Here is a 16,135-nt window from a genome sequence, read left to right as displayed (position 1 = left end):
ATCAAATGCAAAAATGAGAGGATCATTTTTTCCATTTCATTGCAAAAATCAATTGTTTTAACTTTTGACTCCCTGTTACTTTGATTGATTTTCAATTTTCTGTTTATTGGCTTTGAATCATGTACAAACATAGTTTTATTAATTTACTCATTAAATAACATTTATAAAACTTTATAAGCATATTTACACTCTAAAAAAATAAGAATTAAATATAAGGTATAAAAGATAAATTCTATTTTGATTTTATAAATTTAACCTTATGATAACTATTTGTAAAAATTACAAAGGATAGAAAATTAATATGAAACAAATAACATATTTTGATCCATATAAAAATACTCTTTAATATATTTTGATGAAAGGTTCATAAAAGGATCAAATCATACACGCAAATTAATCTTAGCACAAACATATGTTAGAATATATATTACAAGTAACATTTTTAACTTAATTAAGCAAGAGATTAGACATTGATCTTAATATTTTCAGTCAATTAATTGATGAAAATTTATTTTTTGTCTAATAAAGGTGTTGTAAGTTGTAACGTGTTTTCTGTCTCATTTAGTCATTTAACTGAATAATTAAAGTAGGCTAATATTAATGTCTATATAAAGATGGTAGTAAATGTTGATAGTGAAGTCCAACATATTTATAAAATAAAAAGACGGGTGTTGTGAAGGTAAATATTAAATATATTAAATATTCACTTGTATAAAATTAGATAAAATTTAAAACGATCACATTTTTCAAAAGATATAGTAGGTATATAAGTAGTTGGTTAGTATTTATTGAGGATAAAATGTAACAAGGTCACTTAAAATGATTTAAATGTGTTTTATGTTAATAAGAAATTGTACATTTTAAGGTTTAAGTCTTCATTATTAATTTACGAAAATTTGATTTTAACAATGCAAAAAAATTGGATCAGTATAAGTATCCTTTGTAAGAATCGAAATTAATCTCACTACTAAAAGGTGATCATTATAACACATTTCTCATAGTGAGAATGAGTTCAAAATTATAAAAAATAAAATTAAAATCTCTCGACATCTGTCATTTTCTTTTATATATAAATATCACGTGTATAATTACATTTAGTAGTTGAGACAGGGGTGGACCCACATGGTATCCGCCGGGTGCTCGAGCACCCATTAACTTCATTACAAAATATATATATCTATGTAAAAATTAATCGATATTTATATAAAATTAACATAGAGCACCCAATGAATAAATCATATAGTTGGCTCAATGGTTCTAGAATGGATATATAAAACTCTTTTAGTATTGACCAAGGTTCAAATCTCATTGTTAATACATATTTTTTACGAGCACCCACAACCTGTTTGATGATATTTAATATTTTATTTTTGAAATTGAGTAATGTATAAATAAATATCAGACTCAAATGTAATAGTAATCGAAAGGATTATTTCTCAAATTATTATTTTAAGAAATAGAGATAAAAATTAAAATGGTGGTCCTATTTTTTTACTTTTATTTTAGAAGGTAATAAAAGCTAAATAAGGGCATAAAGGTCCAAGGAAATAAGGAGGGCAAACAGTAGAAATCAAATTGCAAACTACCGGTTACCTGTACCATGAGGAACACAAGTGGAGAGAAATTGAAAAAACAAATAAAACTGAAACTGAAAATGAAATCAAAACCGAAATTCTTATTTATTAGTATTAATTAAAATTATCTTCCTATAATAAACAACTTGCTAATTTTCACTTCATTTTTTGTGATTTAATCTAAAGAAAGCTAAACAAGAAATGGGCAGTCTCTTAATACCAGATTTTGTTCCTTCTCCAATCCAAGATGCTGAAACACTCAGAAAGTCCTTCAAACAACATTTTCTCGGTACACCTTTTTTTTTTTCTTTCTTTTGTCAATACCTTTATGTTTTATTGAAGTCGTCTAGGTGTATTTAGAATTTAAATTCATCAATGGTTCAACTTTACCTAGTCGAAAATACTAAATTCATTTGAACAAGTATACAATGATGAATTTCAAGTATTGTTCAGGGGCGGACCCACTCTATACGAGGAGGGTGCATATGCAAAATAATGATATGTATATATCTATTTTGAAAAACTGATAGAAATTAAGATATAGTTAACAGTGCAACCATAAAAAACATAGAAATGCTCTTGTGCAATTGGTAGAAGCTAGAGGTACCACTTCTAGATCCAGGTTCAAATTCTGGATTTGCCTCTGATTGTGTTGCTCTGACATAATGGGTAAACATCCTTTTTTTTGGTGTATTTTTTAGGACTGGGAACTGATGAGAAGGCGATAATAACGGTTTTAGGACATAGAGATGCAAGCCAGAGGAAGAAGATTAAAGAAGCATATCAGCAGCTATATAACAAATCTCTAATGGATGATCTTCATTCTGAATTATCTGGTGATTTCAAGGTATTCTCTTTTTTTAAAAAAAAATTCCTAAAGAAGTTTTGACTTTTACGAGTTTCATGTTTGATGCATAATAGAAAGCAGTGATCCTCTGGACATATGATCCAACTGAAAGGGATGCGAGGCTAGCGAATGAGGTTTTAAAGTCATGGATACATGACGTTAACTGTTTACAAGTGATAGTCGAGATCGCCTGTGCATCAACTCCTGATCATCTGGTTGCTGTGAGACAAACATATTGTGCTCTCTTTAGCTGTTCACTTGAAGAGGATATCATAGCTCGTGTTTCTCTTCCTGTCCAAAAGGTGAATGTATTACCTTGTTTACAGTCGGACACTATTAATTGAAGATGAAGATGTTCTTTATAAAATGAAAAAGATCCAAATTTACCTCTTTACTATATGAGTTGTCTTAGGTTTATCCCCTGTTATACTTTGTTGTCATACATACCCTTATTGTTAGCCTATGTCAAATTATTTTGCGAAAAAAGCTCCATTTTTACAACGTAATAATTGTTTATTAGCATTGAAGTTGCTACTACTAAGCTCGGAGCGTGTTGTGCAGGTTCTACTCAGTTTAGTCAGTTCCTACAGATACAACAAAGAACTAGTCGATCATAATACTGCTAATTTAGAGGCTTCGAAGCTACGTGAAGCCACTAGAACAAAACAATTAGATAGTGATGAACTTGTTATGATACTAAGCACTAGGAACATTCATCAGCTTAAGGCAACTTTCGAGTGCTATAAGCAAAACTATGGATTATCCATTGATCGGGTCAGTGATCTTTAAGCCACCAGATTTAACTATTCTTGCTCCTCTATTAATCTTATCTTGTTGGATCAACTTTCCATTACAGGATATAACGAATTGTGGCGAAGGTCTTTTGGAATCTATGTTGAAAGTGGTTATCTGGTGCATAAACTCCCCAGAGAAGCATTTTGCTGAGGTAATAAAAATAGTCTTAAAAGATTAGACTTTGTACATTTTTCGCTGTAGAAGAATCCTTCTATTTTGGTGTAGAGATGTTGTCTGGTGCAAGTAATTATCTTTTGGAACACTTTCACTTGATATCGAACAAGTATCTTCATGCATCCTTATTTCTCCTCCGCTATCAGGTCGTAAAGGTCTCCACTGATGGACTAGGAACTAATGAGGATTCTCTGAGTAGAGCCATTGTTACTAGAGCTGAAATTGATATGATCAAGTGAAGGAAGAATATCTCAAAATGAAGGATACTGCTCTTGAATATGCAACAGCTAATGATACATCAGGTTACTACAGGGAGTTTTTGATGACCCTGCTTGGTGCCAATAACAGTAGTTTGTAGTGTTTGTATCTGCTTATCGTTGGTGATATTGTCATTTAACTTTGTTTGCTTTCATTAGATCCTTGTGGACCAGCCCTTCTCTTCGAGTTTTCTTTTTTTTTGCTTTGAAGTTGATGATGAATCAGTAGCGGTGAGGGTGATCTTTGATATTAGTATTTGTGTTACATAGCATTTAGAAGAAAGAATGATTGTTTACCTTAATTATGATTTGACACTTTGTTTGAATAAATTGTTGGTTATTGTGTTCATAAAAATAAAATATTATTACAGAGTTTGAACAAAAATTATTAAATTTTGGTGAACCATCTCTAATAAATTGATTCACTCCGAAGCATGTTACAAATTGTTCATTCTACCACACTATTATAACAACTAAGAGTCAATTAAATTTATGCCACAAGAACATTTTGAAGTACAAAAAACGAAGTGTAACATTGATTATTTAAGGATTGCTTGAGCAGTAAATCCCTACGTTGTCATTTTCTCATCCCCCTGGTCCATTTTCATTTGAAAAATGGAAGTCCTTTTATCTTGAAAAGAGACTAGTAAATCTTTTAATTAAATATAACTCAAAATAACTTAATAATATTTTTTAAAAATATAATATAACTCAAAACAACTTGATAGTTTATTTTTTAAATATGTGGAATCAAGAGAACAATTAAATTTAATATGGATAAATTTTGTAAACTCCTCAATAGACAAAATTTGTGAACAATTTAGCTAGATATCTAACATAAAAATAGCATCAAGGAGATGGTACATTATCAGTTCAAATACGTAAATAATTAAATAATTTACACCAAAATTATGTCCACTCGACATAATTTATGAACAAGACAAAATATTTCATTCGTGCGAGTTAAATTTATCGACATGATGTATTGTATTGTAATATTTCACTTTAATATGTGATTTTAAAAAGATTAAGTTAAACCGAATTCATATATTTGACATCCTTGTGTAATACTCCCTTCATTCACTTTAATATGTAGATTATATTACAAATGTATTTTTTTATGTTTACTTATGAAAATTATTTTTTCAATTTTAACGCGGACATTAATTATAAATTTCTCAATTTTTTCCCCCAAATTTTATATGCACTTCGTATATATGGGACAAGTGAACTGAGAGAGCACAATTGGACGACTTTAGCGGCCGGAGGCCTCAGCCCTTGGTGCTCAAACTCAAAACCCTTAAACCCTCAACCTCCATTGTCGATCTATACAACAAGCTACATCCCATTTTCATATTTTCTCACACAATGACAATCCATTCAGTAGTAATCCAAAAGCTCCTAAGCACCAACGCTCACTTGGGTCGCCGTGTGGCGGAACACCACTTCAAAATCTACTCAGTAGGCTCCCGGAATGGAATGACAATCATAGATTCTGAAAAGCAATTGATCTGCCTCCGAAACGCCTGTTCTTTCATTGGGGAACTCGTTCGACAAAGAGCACGCTTCATTTTCGTCAATACCAACACCCTTTTCGATGAAATTATTGATCAGATGACGCAAACGATTGGGTGTAGGAATGATACTTCTTGGCGTCTTGGAGGCTTTTTGACAAACAGTTCGAGTCCGAGAAAGTTTCGAGGAAGGAATAAGAAGTTGAACCTTACGGCTATACAGCCACCTGATTGTGTGGTTATCTTTGATACGGATAGGAAGTCTTCTGTGATTCAAGAGGCTGCTAAGTTGCAAATTCCGATTGTGGGTCTTGTTGATTCGAGTATGCCGTTGGATATTTACAAGAAAATTACTTATCCTGTGCCTGCCAAGGATTCCGTGCAATTTGTGTATTTGTTTTGTAATTTGATTACAAAGACTTTCCTTAACGAGCAGAGAAGGTTGAATGCTGCCATGGGAGCTTCTGCAATTGCAAAGCCTGAAATTAGGTACTATCAATTTTTTTAGGTGTGATGACTTGAAACTTTTACATGTTTGTCTATTTGTCACTATCTCAATGACTTAACATTTTTACAATATCATAAAGATATGAATTTCACACTCATTGAGGTAAAAATGTATATAGGAGACTAGCTGATTGGGGGTGAATTGAGGGGTTCAACTTTACCTATTTGATACATTATTTTGACGGGTGGATAATGAATGACGACACAATGGCGTTGAAAACTAGGAGAAAAGAGTTTGGTCACCTATTTTTGTTGATGAGTAATAGCGATGGATCTGGATGTTAAAACATGGCTGGCTCCAACTTTATGACATTGCTGTGATAGTTCAAAGGTAGCATAGCTTTTAGATGTCTTTTAAGAATATAAAGGAGTTAGCTTTGAGGCTGGGTCACATTCTAGAATTCAGGTAAGAAAAAGAAGAAAGTTCTAGAATTTACTAGGAATAACACCAGAAGGTATCTAACGAACCTTCTCAAGAAAAAGTAAGTTAAAATTTTTAATCGATAATCTCGTCTAAAAGGGTGTTGGTATTGACGAGGTGTTGTCTTCCATTCAACCTTCCTTTCATTTTTGACCTTCTCCAATCTCCAAGTCATAATGCTTCTTCCACAGCCCTTGGTAACATAACACCCAAGAGAAATTAAGCAATGAGAATGCAATTGTTTACAGTTCTCCGTCCAAATCCTTAATGCAACAAGAGATGATTGATTGGTTTCTTATTAGCTTAGTTAATTGGAATACCGCTAGTGTATCTTATTTTTACTGATCTGAAATTCAAATTCGTCTAACAGTCTCTTCATGCTCACTAGCTATGGAATTGTTATACATGTACGACTGAAGTATTTAAAACAGTTTTGGTATCTAGATATAGTATAGAGGGTTGTAGTTCTGAATGTTGTGTGCTTCTATTATAACTTCATTGATTTCAAGCAGTATTTCAAGTTTTAATTTACTGATTTATTGACATTTCCCCCCTTTCTGCCTGAAATTTGGCTATAGAGAGGAAGTTGAACAACTTGACAAGATCAAGACAGTTGGCAAGGATAAAATTTATGTTCTGCCTTATGAAAGATTAGAACCTGCTTCTGAGGGTAAGTATATGATTCTTATACTCTTCTTGATTATTTCTTATAAAAAAATATTCTTGTTGGTTCTTTGTCCTCCTTACAAATAGTTATGGTTTTAAAGGTACATAGGCATTAATGTAACTTAATCATGTTTTATTTGTGTATCTGTTTGATATAACAATCACTTGGTCTCCTTTTTATGCAGATGCTACGGAGACTAAGCAGCTACTGGACAAACTTGTCGTGTTAAAGTTAAATGGTAATTTGGGATCAGATATGGGTTTCAGTGGACCAAAGTAAGCATTCAGTTGAGAGTTGAGATATATGATTAATTAACACTAAAAGAATACTGTCTCTAACATTATTGCTATTTACTCAAAGCTGATACTTTGTAGAATATATGATCTCTCCAGATAGAAATGTTTTTATTTCTCTTTTTTGGTTAAGAGTGCTTTTTTTTTAACTTTATGGTACTTTTTACTTGCACCACCTAGAGTAGCTTCTGTTTTATTATGTTTATGGATACTGCTGCAGTGATAGCCTGAGTTTATTCTAGAGGTACTTCATGCCTGTTAGATTTTCATAAATTCAGTAACTTATGCTTTCCTGGTTGGAAAATGAAGTAAGAACCTTACTGGTTTATATTACATTCTCCTCGCGAATTATTTCTAGAGGAGAAAGTGACACTTTTGTACCACATAGATTGTAAAAGCTTCCTTTCCATTTGGATGGTGACTACTGTTCTGCAAATAAAACCTTCCACTTATTTTGAAATGACAGTCTACTCCAACTTTGGTCTCATTTCTCAATAAGCACTTTGTTTTCCTCTCTTACTGTACTTGATGTCCAAAAGTTATCTTTTCCTCCTTTTATTATTCCTAAGTGATCACAGCCTATAAGCAAATTTGTTTGTTGTACTAGTAATTAAGACTGACGAATCCATTCTACAGTTATAAGATTTTAGTTGCAATTACTTCTGGTAATAACATTTAAGGCTCTCTTTCTTGATTCTCAATTTTGTTCTATAGAGAAGTCTAATGCTCTAATTCGGCAATTTTATATGCAAATACCATAGGGTTAAAAAGCCTTTTAGGGAAATGGATCTTGGACTGTTGATTATCTATATGTTTTTGCGTACGTGATCTCTTACAGGTTTGTTTGTTGTACACACTTGCTATTCTAACCTTCATTTCATATATCACCAAATGCATTGGTTGCTGACGTTATTGCATTTGACCTTTTTATTTTACCTTAGAAGAAAAGAAGAAATACGAGTTAAGGTGGGGGTGGAAGACTTTCACCCGTTTATCTTTATCAATGGAAATGTCTTTTACTTTTAACAGAGGTTACTCATGACCTGTACTGATTTAAAGTTCTTAGTGTATTAGAAGAGAATACTTTTTTGTGGAGTGAATTCAAGTTCAATCATAAAAATGTTTTCTGGAACGATATATAAAGGACCCAGTTCTTAGTGTATTAGAAGAGACAATACTTTTTTGTGGAGTGAATTCAAGTTCAATCATAAAAATGTTTTCTGGAACGATATATAAAGGACCCATGCAGCTGCAGTTAAATTACAGATTCGATTTGTAGTTCCTTTTGATAAATTATCTTGCTCTTGCTTTTATCTTTCTTTATTTAGTGTTGCTTTGATATACAGATCTGCACTTGAAGTATGTAACGGGTTAACTTGTCTAGATTTGGTCGTCAATCATATTGAGGTAGGTATTTCCCTCTTATGCAACCCATTGTTTAGTCTGTTGTGCTGATTTGTAATTTTTAAATTTTGGACAACTGACTGGATATGAGTTTGCAGTCCATTAACTCAAAATATGGTTGCAATATTCCATTGCTGATGATGAATACTCCTAGTACACATGATGGCATCATGAAGGTGACTTAAATTATAACACATGTGTTCAAAGCTTTTTTTATGTGATTTTCTGGGAACTAATTAGCTAATAACTTAAATTAGGTTTTGGAGAAGCACCCAAATAAAAATATCCACACTTTCACTCAGGTTTGTTAAAATATTCTGACATGTGATGCGTTTTCTGTTCTATTATTTTCTGCACTTCATTTTTTTATGATGTATATAGCTCTTACAATGGATTTTTAGAGCCAACGTCAACAAGAAAATATTGAAGATATGTTAGAGTCGCGGACCCTCAATAAATCAAGCGCACAGGAAAAGTTGTATGTTTTCGTCCGTCTCTTCTATCCATCTTGCTATTGCTCTCTGCTTGTACATATTTAGCATTACAAATATTTGCAAGTGTGTCATTCTTGAACTAGAAGTACTATGTTGTAATTCAAGGACATATATTGCCTTTTTTATGAGAACAATTTTTACCCCATGTGACCTCCCTCCACTTGAAAAAAAAAGCTGAAAATAATAAAGGTAAAAGATATGGAAGTTAAACCTTTTTGCACTTCAGCAATCCTGTAGAGCTGTTACTTTTGAATCATACTTCCTTTTAGTTTTGTGTCTTTCTGGTGTGATCATTGGATACACGTGTGCAGTTCATTCTCCACCACCATGTACGTGTTCTCATCCTACTTTGTTATATAACTTTGTGGGTATTCTGAAGTTCCATGTATACCACAATTTTTGTTTGTTTCTCTATTTCTTCACAAGCTTTTATCAAGGATTGATATTACATCCTGCTCCGATAATGATCCCCTTCTTATCGGAATGAGAAATTGAACCTTCTTGCAATTTATAAATATAATGCATCATCTGCCTCCATATATGATTTTTCCTGGGTATTTTCCCTAAGAAACTTGGTTGATTCTTTAAGTTCCATTTTGACCAGAACTTAATGTTTGTATCTTTTTATTTTATCATCTCTGCCTAAAGAATGCACTTGAGAATTGGCGGCGCCGTTTGTTTAATAAGTTTTTATATTTGGTTACTTGTGTTGAAGCCTTGCTCTACTGAATTATACTAGAGAAATGTCGACTCTTAATAAAATGAATAGTTTGATGGATGAGGGGCTCTATTCTAGGAAATTCTGGTGAATATTGAATTTGAAACAATTGTTATTTTTGGAAAGGATATAAGTTGGTTAATTGCTCCTTCTCTTCTTCCTGCCTGTGAGTACAAAGTTTGATACTCCAAATGAGAAATGGAAGATTAAAGAACTTGTGAAAAAAAATTAAAGATAAGCGTGATATTTATTTCTCTGGGGTTGAAACAATCCACTATGCTACCCAATCTTGATTTGCAACTTATCTGTGATTTGAATTTTTAAGTGGTTGAATGGTGCTATTTTTGTTATTGGAGAACTTCTCTATTTTTCTGGAGTACTCTTCGAAAGAAGTTTCTGGACCAGTTAATGTGAGACTCCGTGACTGTACCAAATTTTACAGACAAGTCTGAGCAGTTACAATCTGGGAATATCTATTAGGCTGTACAACTAAATTACTCTCCTCTTTTTGCTTAATTATCTTCAAAGGAATCTCAATCTATCTTGAGCTATATTGGTTTCTATCTAATGTCTGTTTTTTCATGGTAGATATCCATCCAACCTGCTGGATGTTTTCCTTTCTTTGAACAGCAGTGGGAAGCTTGAACCACTAATTTCACAGGTAGAGTTGTGTATGGTTTTGAGTTTTATTGCTACCCAAATTAAGGCCTTAGAAAGAAAGTTAGGCAGTATTATTATTTGTGCTGTTTTTTCCTATACACACGCACACATAGTATTAAAAGAGAAAATATCTAATTAAATTGAGATATTATCAACGTAAAAGAGCACCTCTATCTAGGAGTGAATGTTTACATGAAACAAGGAAATTCAAACTTTATGAAATAAAGAAGTACTAAATAAGGAAAACCACCTATGCAGTTGTACCAAAGGCTTTAGTTCAAGTGAGAAATGTTGAGAAACTTGTGATATCAGGCTTGAGTCCTGTGACATGTGAACTAAGATTGGTATTTGAAATGGAGAGGGGTAGAGAAGCATATCTGTTATCTTCGAGTTTCGAAAGTTGCAGTTGGTCTAAGGATTGATCCCATATAGATTTCTTGGGTGTCCAAAAGGAACTTACACGGTGATATTTCTCACCCTCTTATAGTTGGTGACAACTTGAATTTGCCAATTTTTTATAACAAGAGAATTCAGTACGTCGAGATATTTGAACTAGTTTCATGGATAGTGTCTCTCAAATAAATGAACAATCCCCGGAGAAAAGGGTGCTGGAATTATTTCCTAGAAAAATCACTGGAAATAGTATATCAGAGAAAGTGCGTTCTCTAGTGGACATGTAGATGAATCTTGTCTGCCACTGGAGAAAGTAGAGAGATGTTGTTCCCCATCTTATCATCACCGTAGCCTTAACCGAACAGCTAAATTGTAGCCATAAAATTGTCGGAACGACTAAATTCAGTGTTCAAATTAATGATCTAACACCTATTTACTCTGGTACCAAGAAGAAAAAAGAGAACAAAAAGTTTTTAAGGAATTTATACTTGAGAAATTGCAATGAATAATGGTTGGAATAGTGGTGGATGGTGATGATGTCGCCAGAATCATCACCAGTAGCCTGATGCCATCAGGGACGTCAGGGAAGATACAAGAACAATAAATTTGTGAAAAGAAGGAAAATTTTGTCCAAGCAGGTGGCATAAGCTACTTTAGTCTTGACAAGGTTTTTGAAGTTCTGATACCATATGGGAAAAAGGATCAAGGCTTCTTATTGAATTTGGTAACAAAGATAAAAGAGGACTCCTTGTACTGTAATTAAGGCGAACACTTAACAAGCAAAATTCCTACTTATTGAAAAATGAGTTATTTAATGAGGAAAATTACCTAAAATTGAGATACATAATTATGATAAAATTAGGAAGGGTTGCTCTACCATATTCTAATGCAGAATAAATCTAGAACAATCTTTCGTGTAATTGCATGAGTTCTATGGATTATCAACTAGCATGTTTGTGCAAACACACATGCAAATATATATCTCAATTATGTGAGGTCTGCTAACTTGGACATCATGCTGAATATGGAACATTCTTCAATGTATATGTATATTACAGGGTAAGGAGTATTTCCTACTGCTGCAGTCAGAAAACCTTGCTGAAGTTGTTGACCCAAGTATCCTTTTGCTAGTTTTATAACTTGTTTATTGTTTTTCTGCATGAGGTGATTGGAATCTTTTATCTTCTTCTGAGTGATATTGTTTTGGACAGCTCCTTGATTTGCTTGTTCAGAAATTCTGAATCATTTGATTAAAAACAGCATAGAACATTGCGTCGAGGTATAACCAGACAGCTGCTAATTTCAGCTCTTTTCAGTTTTCTGTAACTGCTTGCTGCTGCTATAATTTTCAGTATTTCAGGTAATGCCTACCACCTCAGAAACGGAAGAGACAAGTCTTCCGCCTCAGGAAGGAAGGATTCAGGTTGGTTATGATCTATGTTGTTAGACAAAATATCTCTGTTCTGAAAACATTTAATTTCATGCAAGAGGTTCGAGTTTTCACTTGACCTGAACCGAGTGAGCTGTCAAATATAACCCCAACTACAGTTTCTAAAACTTTGAGGAAACATAAGAAACCAGCATATAGTTCTCAGCAGACCAGAGCAATTTGGAGTTTATCAATGTCCCTGTTCCGACTCTGTCTAAAAATACAACCTGTTCTGGTGTTCAATTTCATACATGAGGTCCGAATGTTACACTTGACCTGAATCAAGTTAGCTGTTTATTCCAACTCTGTCTAAAAAATAAAAAACCTGTTCTGATGTTTAATTTCACACATGAGGTCCAAGTTTTACACTTCACCTGAACCAAGTTAGCTGTCATAAAACCCCTGCAGTTTCTGAAGCTTTGAGAAAGTATAAGAAACCAATATATGGCTCTCAGCAGATGAGCAAAATTCATCAGTCAAAACCGGATGCCTAGTGATAATTTTTTTCTTTCTTTTTAAATCTGTAAAAGTTTGTTCCTAAAGCAGTCATGGAAGAAAGTTCTTGTCCATTATCACACCAGAGATAATTAAAGTTGTTCTTAGTGTGATATAATTTTCAGTACAAGGGATTGGAGAACTGTTGAAGAACTGTTGGTTGGACAAATTATAAAATCCAATGCAGTCCCTGAAATCTAGATGTTCAAATAGTTGATTCATCAAGGGGTTTAATTTTGGCTTAATTTTAGAGAATCATGATGGGTGTAGGAGTTGTTGGTTCAATGTGCAAATTAAGGTTTGCAAATGGAATATTGGAATCTTTTTTTTGTTTAAAAAATAAATATTGGAGGTGATCTTTTTTTTACATAAAGAGACAAAAGAATTAGTTAATGGTTGCGTGGACAAATGAAAACGCATATGGCTGAACACCCGGCCTTCAACTGTGCTGGTGATAGGAGGGATGAAAAAAAATCACTTGAAAGATGTCAAAGGGGTATTTAAATGCCCGTGTAGTTAAATTGCTAAAGTAAGTTTTGCTGCCAAGTTTAGGGGGGATTTGATGTATTTTCTCTTAATAATATTTATCTTACTTCATAAGAATTTTTAAAAAAGAGTTCTAGTTTTGGTTCATATTTGTTTGAAATTTGGGTTTGGTGAACTTTTTCATCTAGATGTTAATGGGTTAAGTTATATGCCATGAGAAAAAGACAATTGAGGAAGAACATATTTGTTTTGATTTTTTGTTTCTTCGTTAGCGCTAAATCAAATTGCAGGAATCACTAAATTGAATTAGCATGTCTATTGTTCAGATGCATCAGTTATCTCTAACTTGATCATGGATCCATTAGGTGAAAGTTGCACTGATATTAGTCGAGATGTTTTTCCTCAACTCCCCCAGCTAATATTTTTCCCAAAATCTTCATTTTGGCTTGATTCTGTTTATTTCAACTATTATGACAAGGGTATGGCTATGTCATGTATATTTTTTAAACCGGTTATTCCCCTTGAGGTGAGGGTCTATCTGAAACAGCTTCTCTACCTCCCAAGGTAGGGGGTAAGGATTGTGTACAGTCTACTCTTCCCAGATCCCAATTTGCGATTACATTGGGTGCGTTGTTATTGTTGCACATCAAAAGACTTTTTAAACTCCTTGAATGCACTGGTACTGGATTCTTAACTTTATGAAGTAATACCAGAATCAAGTAAATATGACATAGGCTTTCACAATCAGTCTCTTTCCTTCCTGCACACCCTATAAATTTATGTATTTGTCTGTTACAGTGCAATTTATTGGAGTTTCAAGGATTTGCATTGTATGATGAATCTTATTTTTTTGTTTTTTCATTGTTCGTGGCGCGAAGTCAAAGTCGCATGTCAAATCAATCAATACAATGTAAGTGATTTGGTTTTTATTTTTCTTTCATTTGGGGGGAGAGGAAGAAAGATAGTGGAATCAAGCTCTGTTATAATTTTTCAGGTGGATGAGTATGAGCTGCATTGAGAGGCTACTACAAAGAAGTGATCTAGGTTTTACCAGTTCTAAGGTATTATTATCCAAAGGTCACAAGATATGTTTCTGAAGCAATAGCACCTTCAAGTAGAAATACATCGTTACACATATACACCAAAACTTGTTCTATCTTTGTTTGGTGTTTCTCCTTCTGATAACATCTGTCACCTTACCTTCTCATGTGATCCAGTTTTTCGATCGAGCATTTGCTATTGATACTCCATGGTCAAGATACCTTCCAGTTGAGAGAACATCAGATTTGCTCATTTTGCAGGTTGAAGGGTGGTCTTGTTAACTGTATGTTCTACTCATGATATAAGACTACGTCTACTAACTTTGTCATCATTATTATATTCTGCAGTCAGATCTCTACACCTCAGTTGAAGGCACTCTTGTGAGAAATGCAGCAAGAGCAAATCCCAAGGATCCTTCTATTGAGCTAGGACCTGAGTTTGGAAATGTAAATATGCGCCTCCATCTTTTTCACAACGTTCATTTATCAGTTTATTTCATATATTAAACATACGTAAATTGTTGATCAGGCTGATGATTTCCGTAGTCGTTTCAAGTCAATTCCAAACATTATAGAACTTGACAGCTTGAAGGTGACAGGGGATGTGTGGTTTGGAACTGGCACAACTCTAAAGGTAGAAATGTACTTCAATAATCACATCAGAATGGTGTCTTTGTCGGGTTTTTTTCCGAATAAATACCTTTGACATGCTGCTTTGATGCATTCTTTTGGTCGTAAGCAATATAATCAGGAATTTTTACTTTTTTGCGAGAGAACTATTAGGGTATGTTTTTCTTACAAAATACTCTCTAATACTTGCTGATTTTTGTATTTGAAAATTTAGGGGAAAGTCAGTATTGCTGCAAGACCAGGCATGAAAATAGTTATTCCTGATGGAATGGAGCTTAAAAATAGGGTAAGTGACTTGAAGATTGTATTCAATAGATTGTCAGTTAGATTATAAGACTTGTATTCTCAAAAATAGACGATTGCCATCTCGCTTAAATTTTATTCTGAAGGACTTATTTTGTTTTACCAGATCATCACCAGCCAGTCAGACATTGGAGGACCGAGTTCCTTGTAGATGGGATTCTGCAATATGAATGTATATCTTGACTCGAAGAGGTATTTATCATCATACCAGGTGATTACAAGCCTGAAGACTGAGTCCCAATCAAAATCTGCATTTGGATGTTTATGAAAAATGATAGGCATCAGAATTTTGTTGTAATAAAGGTTGTTTTTTCTCTACTGTTCCTAGATTCAGTTTTTTTTCAGAAGGAAAGTAGAGACAAGTGAAGAGGAAGAGAAATCATCATAAATGTGTCATCGTTCATTATTGACAATCAAGTTACCATTTTCCGCAGTCTAAAAAATAGAATTATTCAAAGCTCATGTAAAGGTGAGAATCGTTTCTTTATTCTTAGATGTTTGACTACAAAATAGGCAGACAATTTATCTATCTACTTCATATTCATCTCTGTAATCAGTTATGGCACAATATTTTCAAAATTCTGTTTTTCAAATTTTGATAAATACAAATTACGCATGATGATCCTAACCAAATTTGATTTCCTACTCCAACTTTGAATTTTGTAACAGTCTGATTCAATTCAGTATTGTAACTTCCCAGATTTACAAGCAGCTTCTTGTTGTTTAAACTTGATTTCTAAACCTATGTGGATTTTCACATTTAACAGTTAATCCATTGAGAACGCCTTCCTATGCGTAGCCGAGGACTACATTTTAACCACTTAGTAGACGTTTGGCAATGCGATACTATATCACGACATGAAATCGTGAGGTGGAATCATACGATCTTATGTTGATTCCATCTCATGAGATGTCATTCCATATTCTTCAAAATTCATTATATAGGAATTTCATATCATGATGCGGCCCCTTAAAGTTGTCTGCATAATTCATTTAAGCACCTCAACTAAGGTTTTTACCTATTAAACACTTTA

At 33.4% G+C, this 16,135-nt stretch overlaps 2 protein-coding genes across 6 annotated transcripts; both read left to right on the top strand.

Moving 5' to 3' along the window:
• Positions 1–1,660: 1,660 nt before the first annotated feature.
• LOC101255733 (annexin D3-like) lies at positions 1,661–3,744 on the top strand. 2 transcript variants are annotated; one of them, XM_069291566.1, is made up of 6 exons: positions 1,661–1,863; positions 2,276–2,421; positions 2,496–2,723; positions 2,983–3,195; positions 3,278–3,367; positions 3,537–3,744. In XM_069291566.1, exons 1-6 carry the CDS (start codon positions 1,776–1,778, stop codon positions 3,627–3,629), a joined length of 858 nt encoding a protein of 285 aa, XP_069147667.1. In that variant the 5' UTR covers positions 1,661–1,775; the 3' UTR covers positions 3,630–3,744. The 2 variants fall into 2 exon arrangements, with proteins under 2 accessions (XP_069147667.1, XP_010323443.2); XM_010325141.4 differs by lacking the exon at positions 2,983–3,195.
• Positions 3,745–4,847: 1,103 nt separating this feature from the next.
• LOC101263844 (RPS2 and Glyco-transfer-GTA type domain-containing protein) lies at positions 4,848–15,734 on the top strand. 4 transcript variants are annotated; one of them, XM_010325128.4, is made up of 19 exons: positions 4,848–5,650; positions 6,668–6,759; positions 6,941–7,031; positions 8,396–8,456; positions 8,552–8,629; positions 8,711–8,755; positions 8,855–8,931; positions 10,254–10,326; positions 11,777–11,834; positions 11,951–11,997; positions 12,079–12,141; positions 14,007–14,038; positions 14,123–14,189; positions 14,346–14,429; positions 14,517–14,615; positions 14,698–14,802; positions 15,013–15,084; positions 15,208–15,293; positions 15,430–15,734. In XM_010325128.4, the coding sequence occupies exons 1-18, from the start codon at positions 5,016–5,018 to the stop codon at positions 15,250–15,252; spliced, it is 1,824 nt and encodes a 607-aa protein (XP_010323430.2). In that variant the 5' UTR covers positions 4,848–5,015; the 3' UTR covers positions 15,253–15,293; positions 15,430–15,734. The 4 variants fall into 4 exon arrangements, 2 of the variants coding, with proteins under 2 accessions (XP_010323430.2, NP_001316573.1); XR_011221484.1 differs by having other exon boundaries at positions 11,930–11,997; positions 15,208–15,734; XR_003247482.2 differs by having other exon boundaries at positions 8,835–8,931; positions 15,208–15,734.
• Positions 15,735–16,135: the final 401 nt, after the last annotated feature.

Source organism: Solanum lycopersicum, chromosome 1 (genome assembly GCF_036512215.1).
Source record: "Solanum lycopersicum chromosome 1, SLM_r2.1".
Classification (NCBI taxonomy): Eukaryota; Viridiplantae; Streptophyta; class Magnoliopsida; order Solanales; family Solanaceae; genus Solanum; species Solanum lycopersicum.
This window is presented reverse-complemented; position numbering and strand designations above follow the sequence as displayed.

Bases quoted from the DNA above. Each gene is read 5' to 3' on its own strand.
- LOC101255733 (XM_069291566.1), top strand. From the start codon at position 1,776: ATGGGCAGTCTCTTAATACCAGATTTTGTTCCTTCTCCAATCCAAGAT. The intron at 2,724-2,982 runs GTGAATGTATTA...CGTGTTGTGCAG, and splicing joins TTTCTCTTCCTGTCCAAAAG to GTTCTACTCAGTTTAGTCAG. The intron at 3,196-3,277 runs GTCAGTGATCTT...TTTCCATTACAG, and splicing joins ATGGATTATCCATTGATCGG to GATATAACGAATTGTGGCGA.
- LOC101263844 (XM_010325128.4), top strand. From the start codon at position 5,016: ATGACAATCCATTCAGTAGTAATCCAAAAGCTCCTAAGCACCAACGCT. The intron at 6,760-6,940 runs GTAAGTATATGA...CTTTTTATGCAG, and splicing joins ATTAGAACCTGCTTCTGAGG to ATGCTACGGAGACTAAGCAG. The intron at 8,932-10,253 runs GTATGTTTTCGT...TTTTCATGGTAG, and splicing joins TCAAGCGCACAGGAAAAGTT to ATATCCATCCAACCTGCTGG.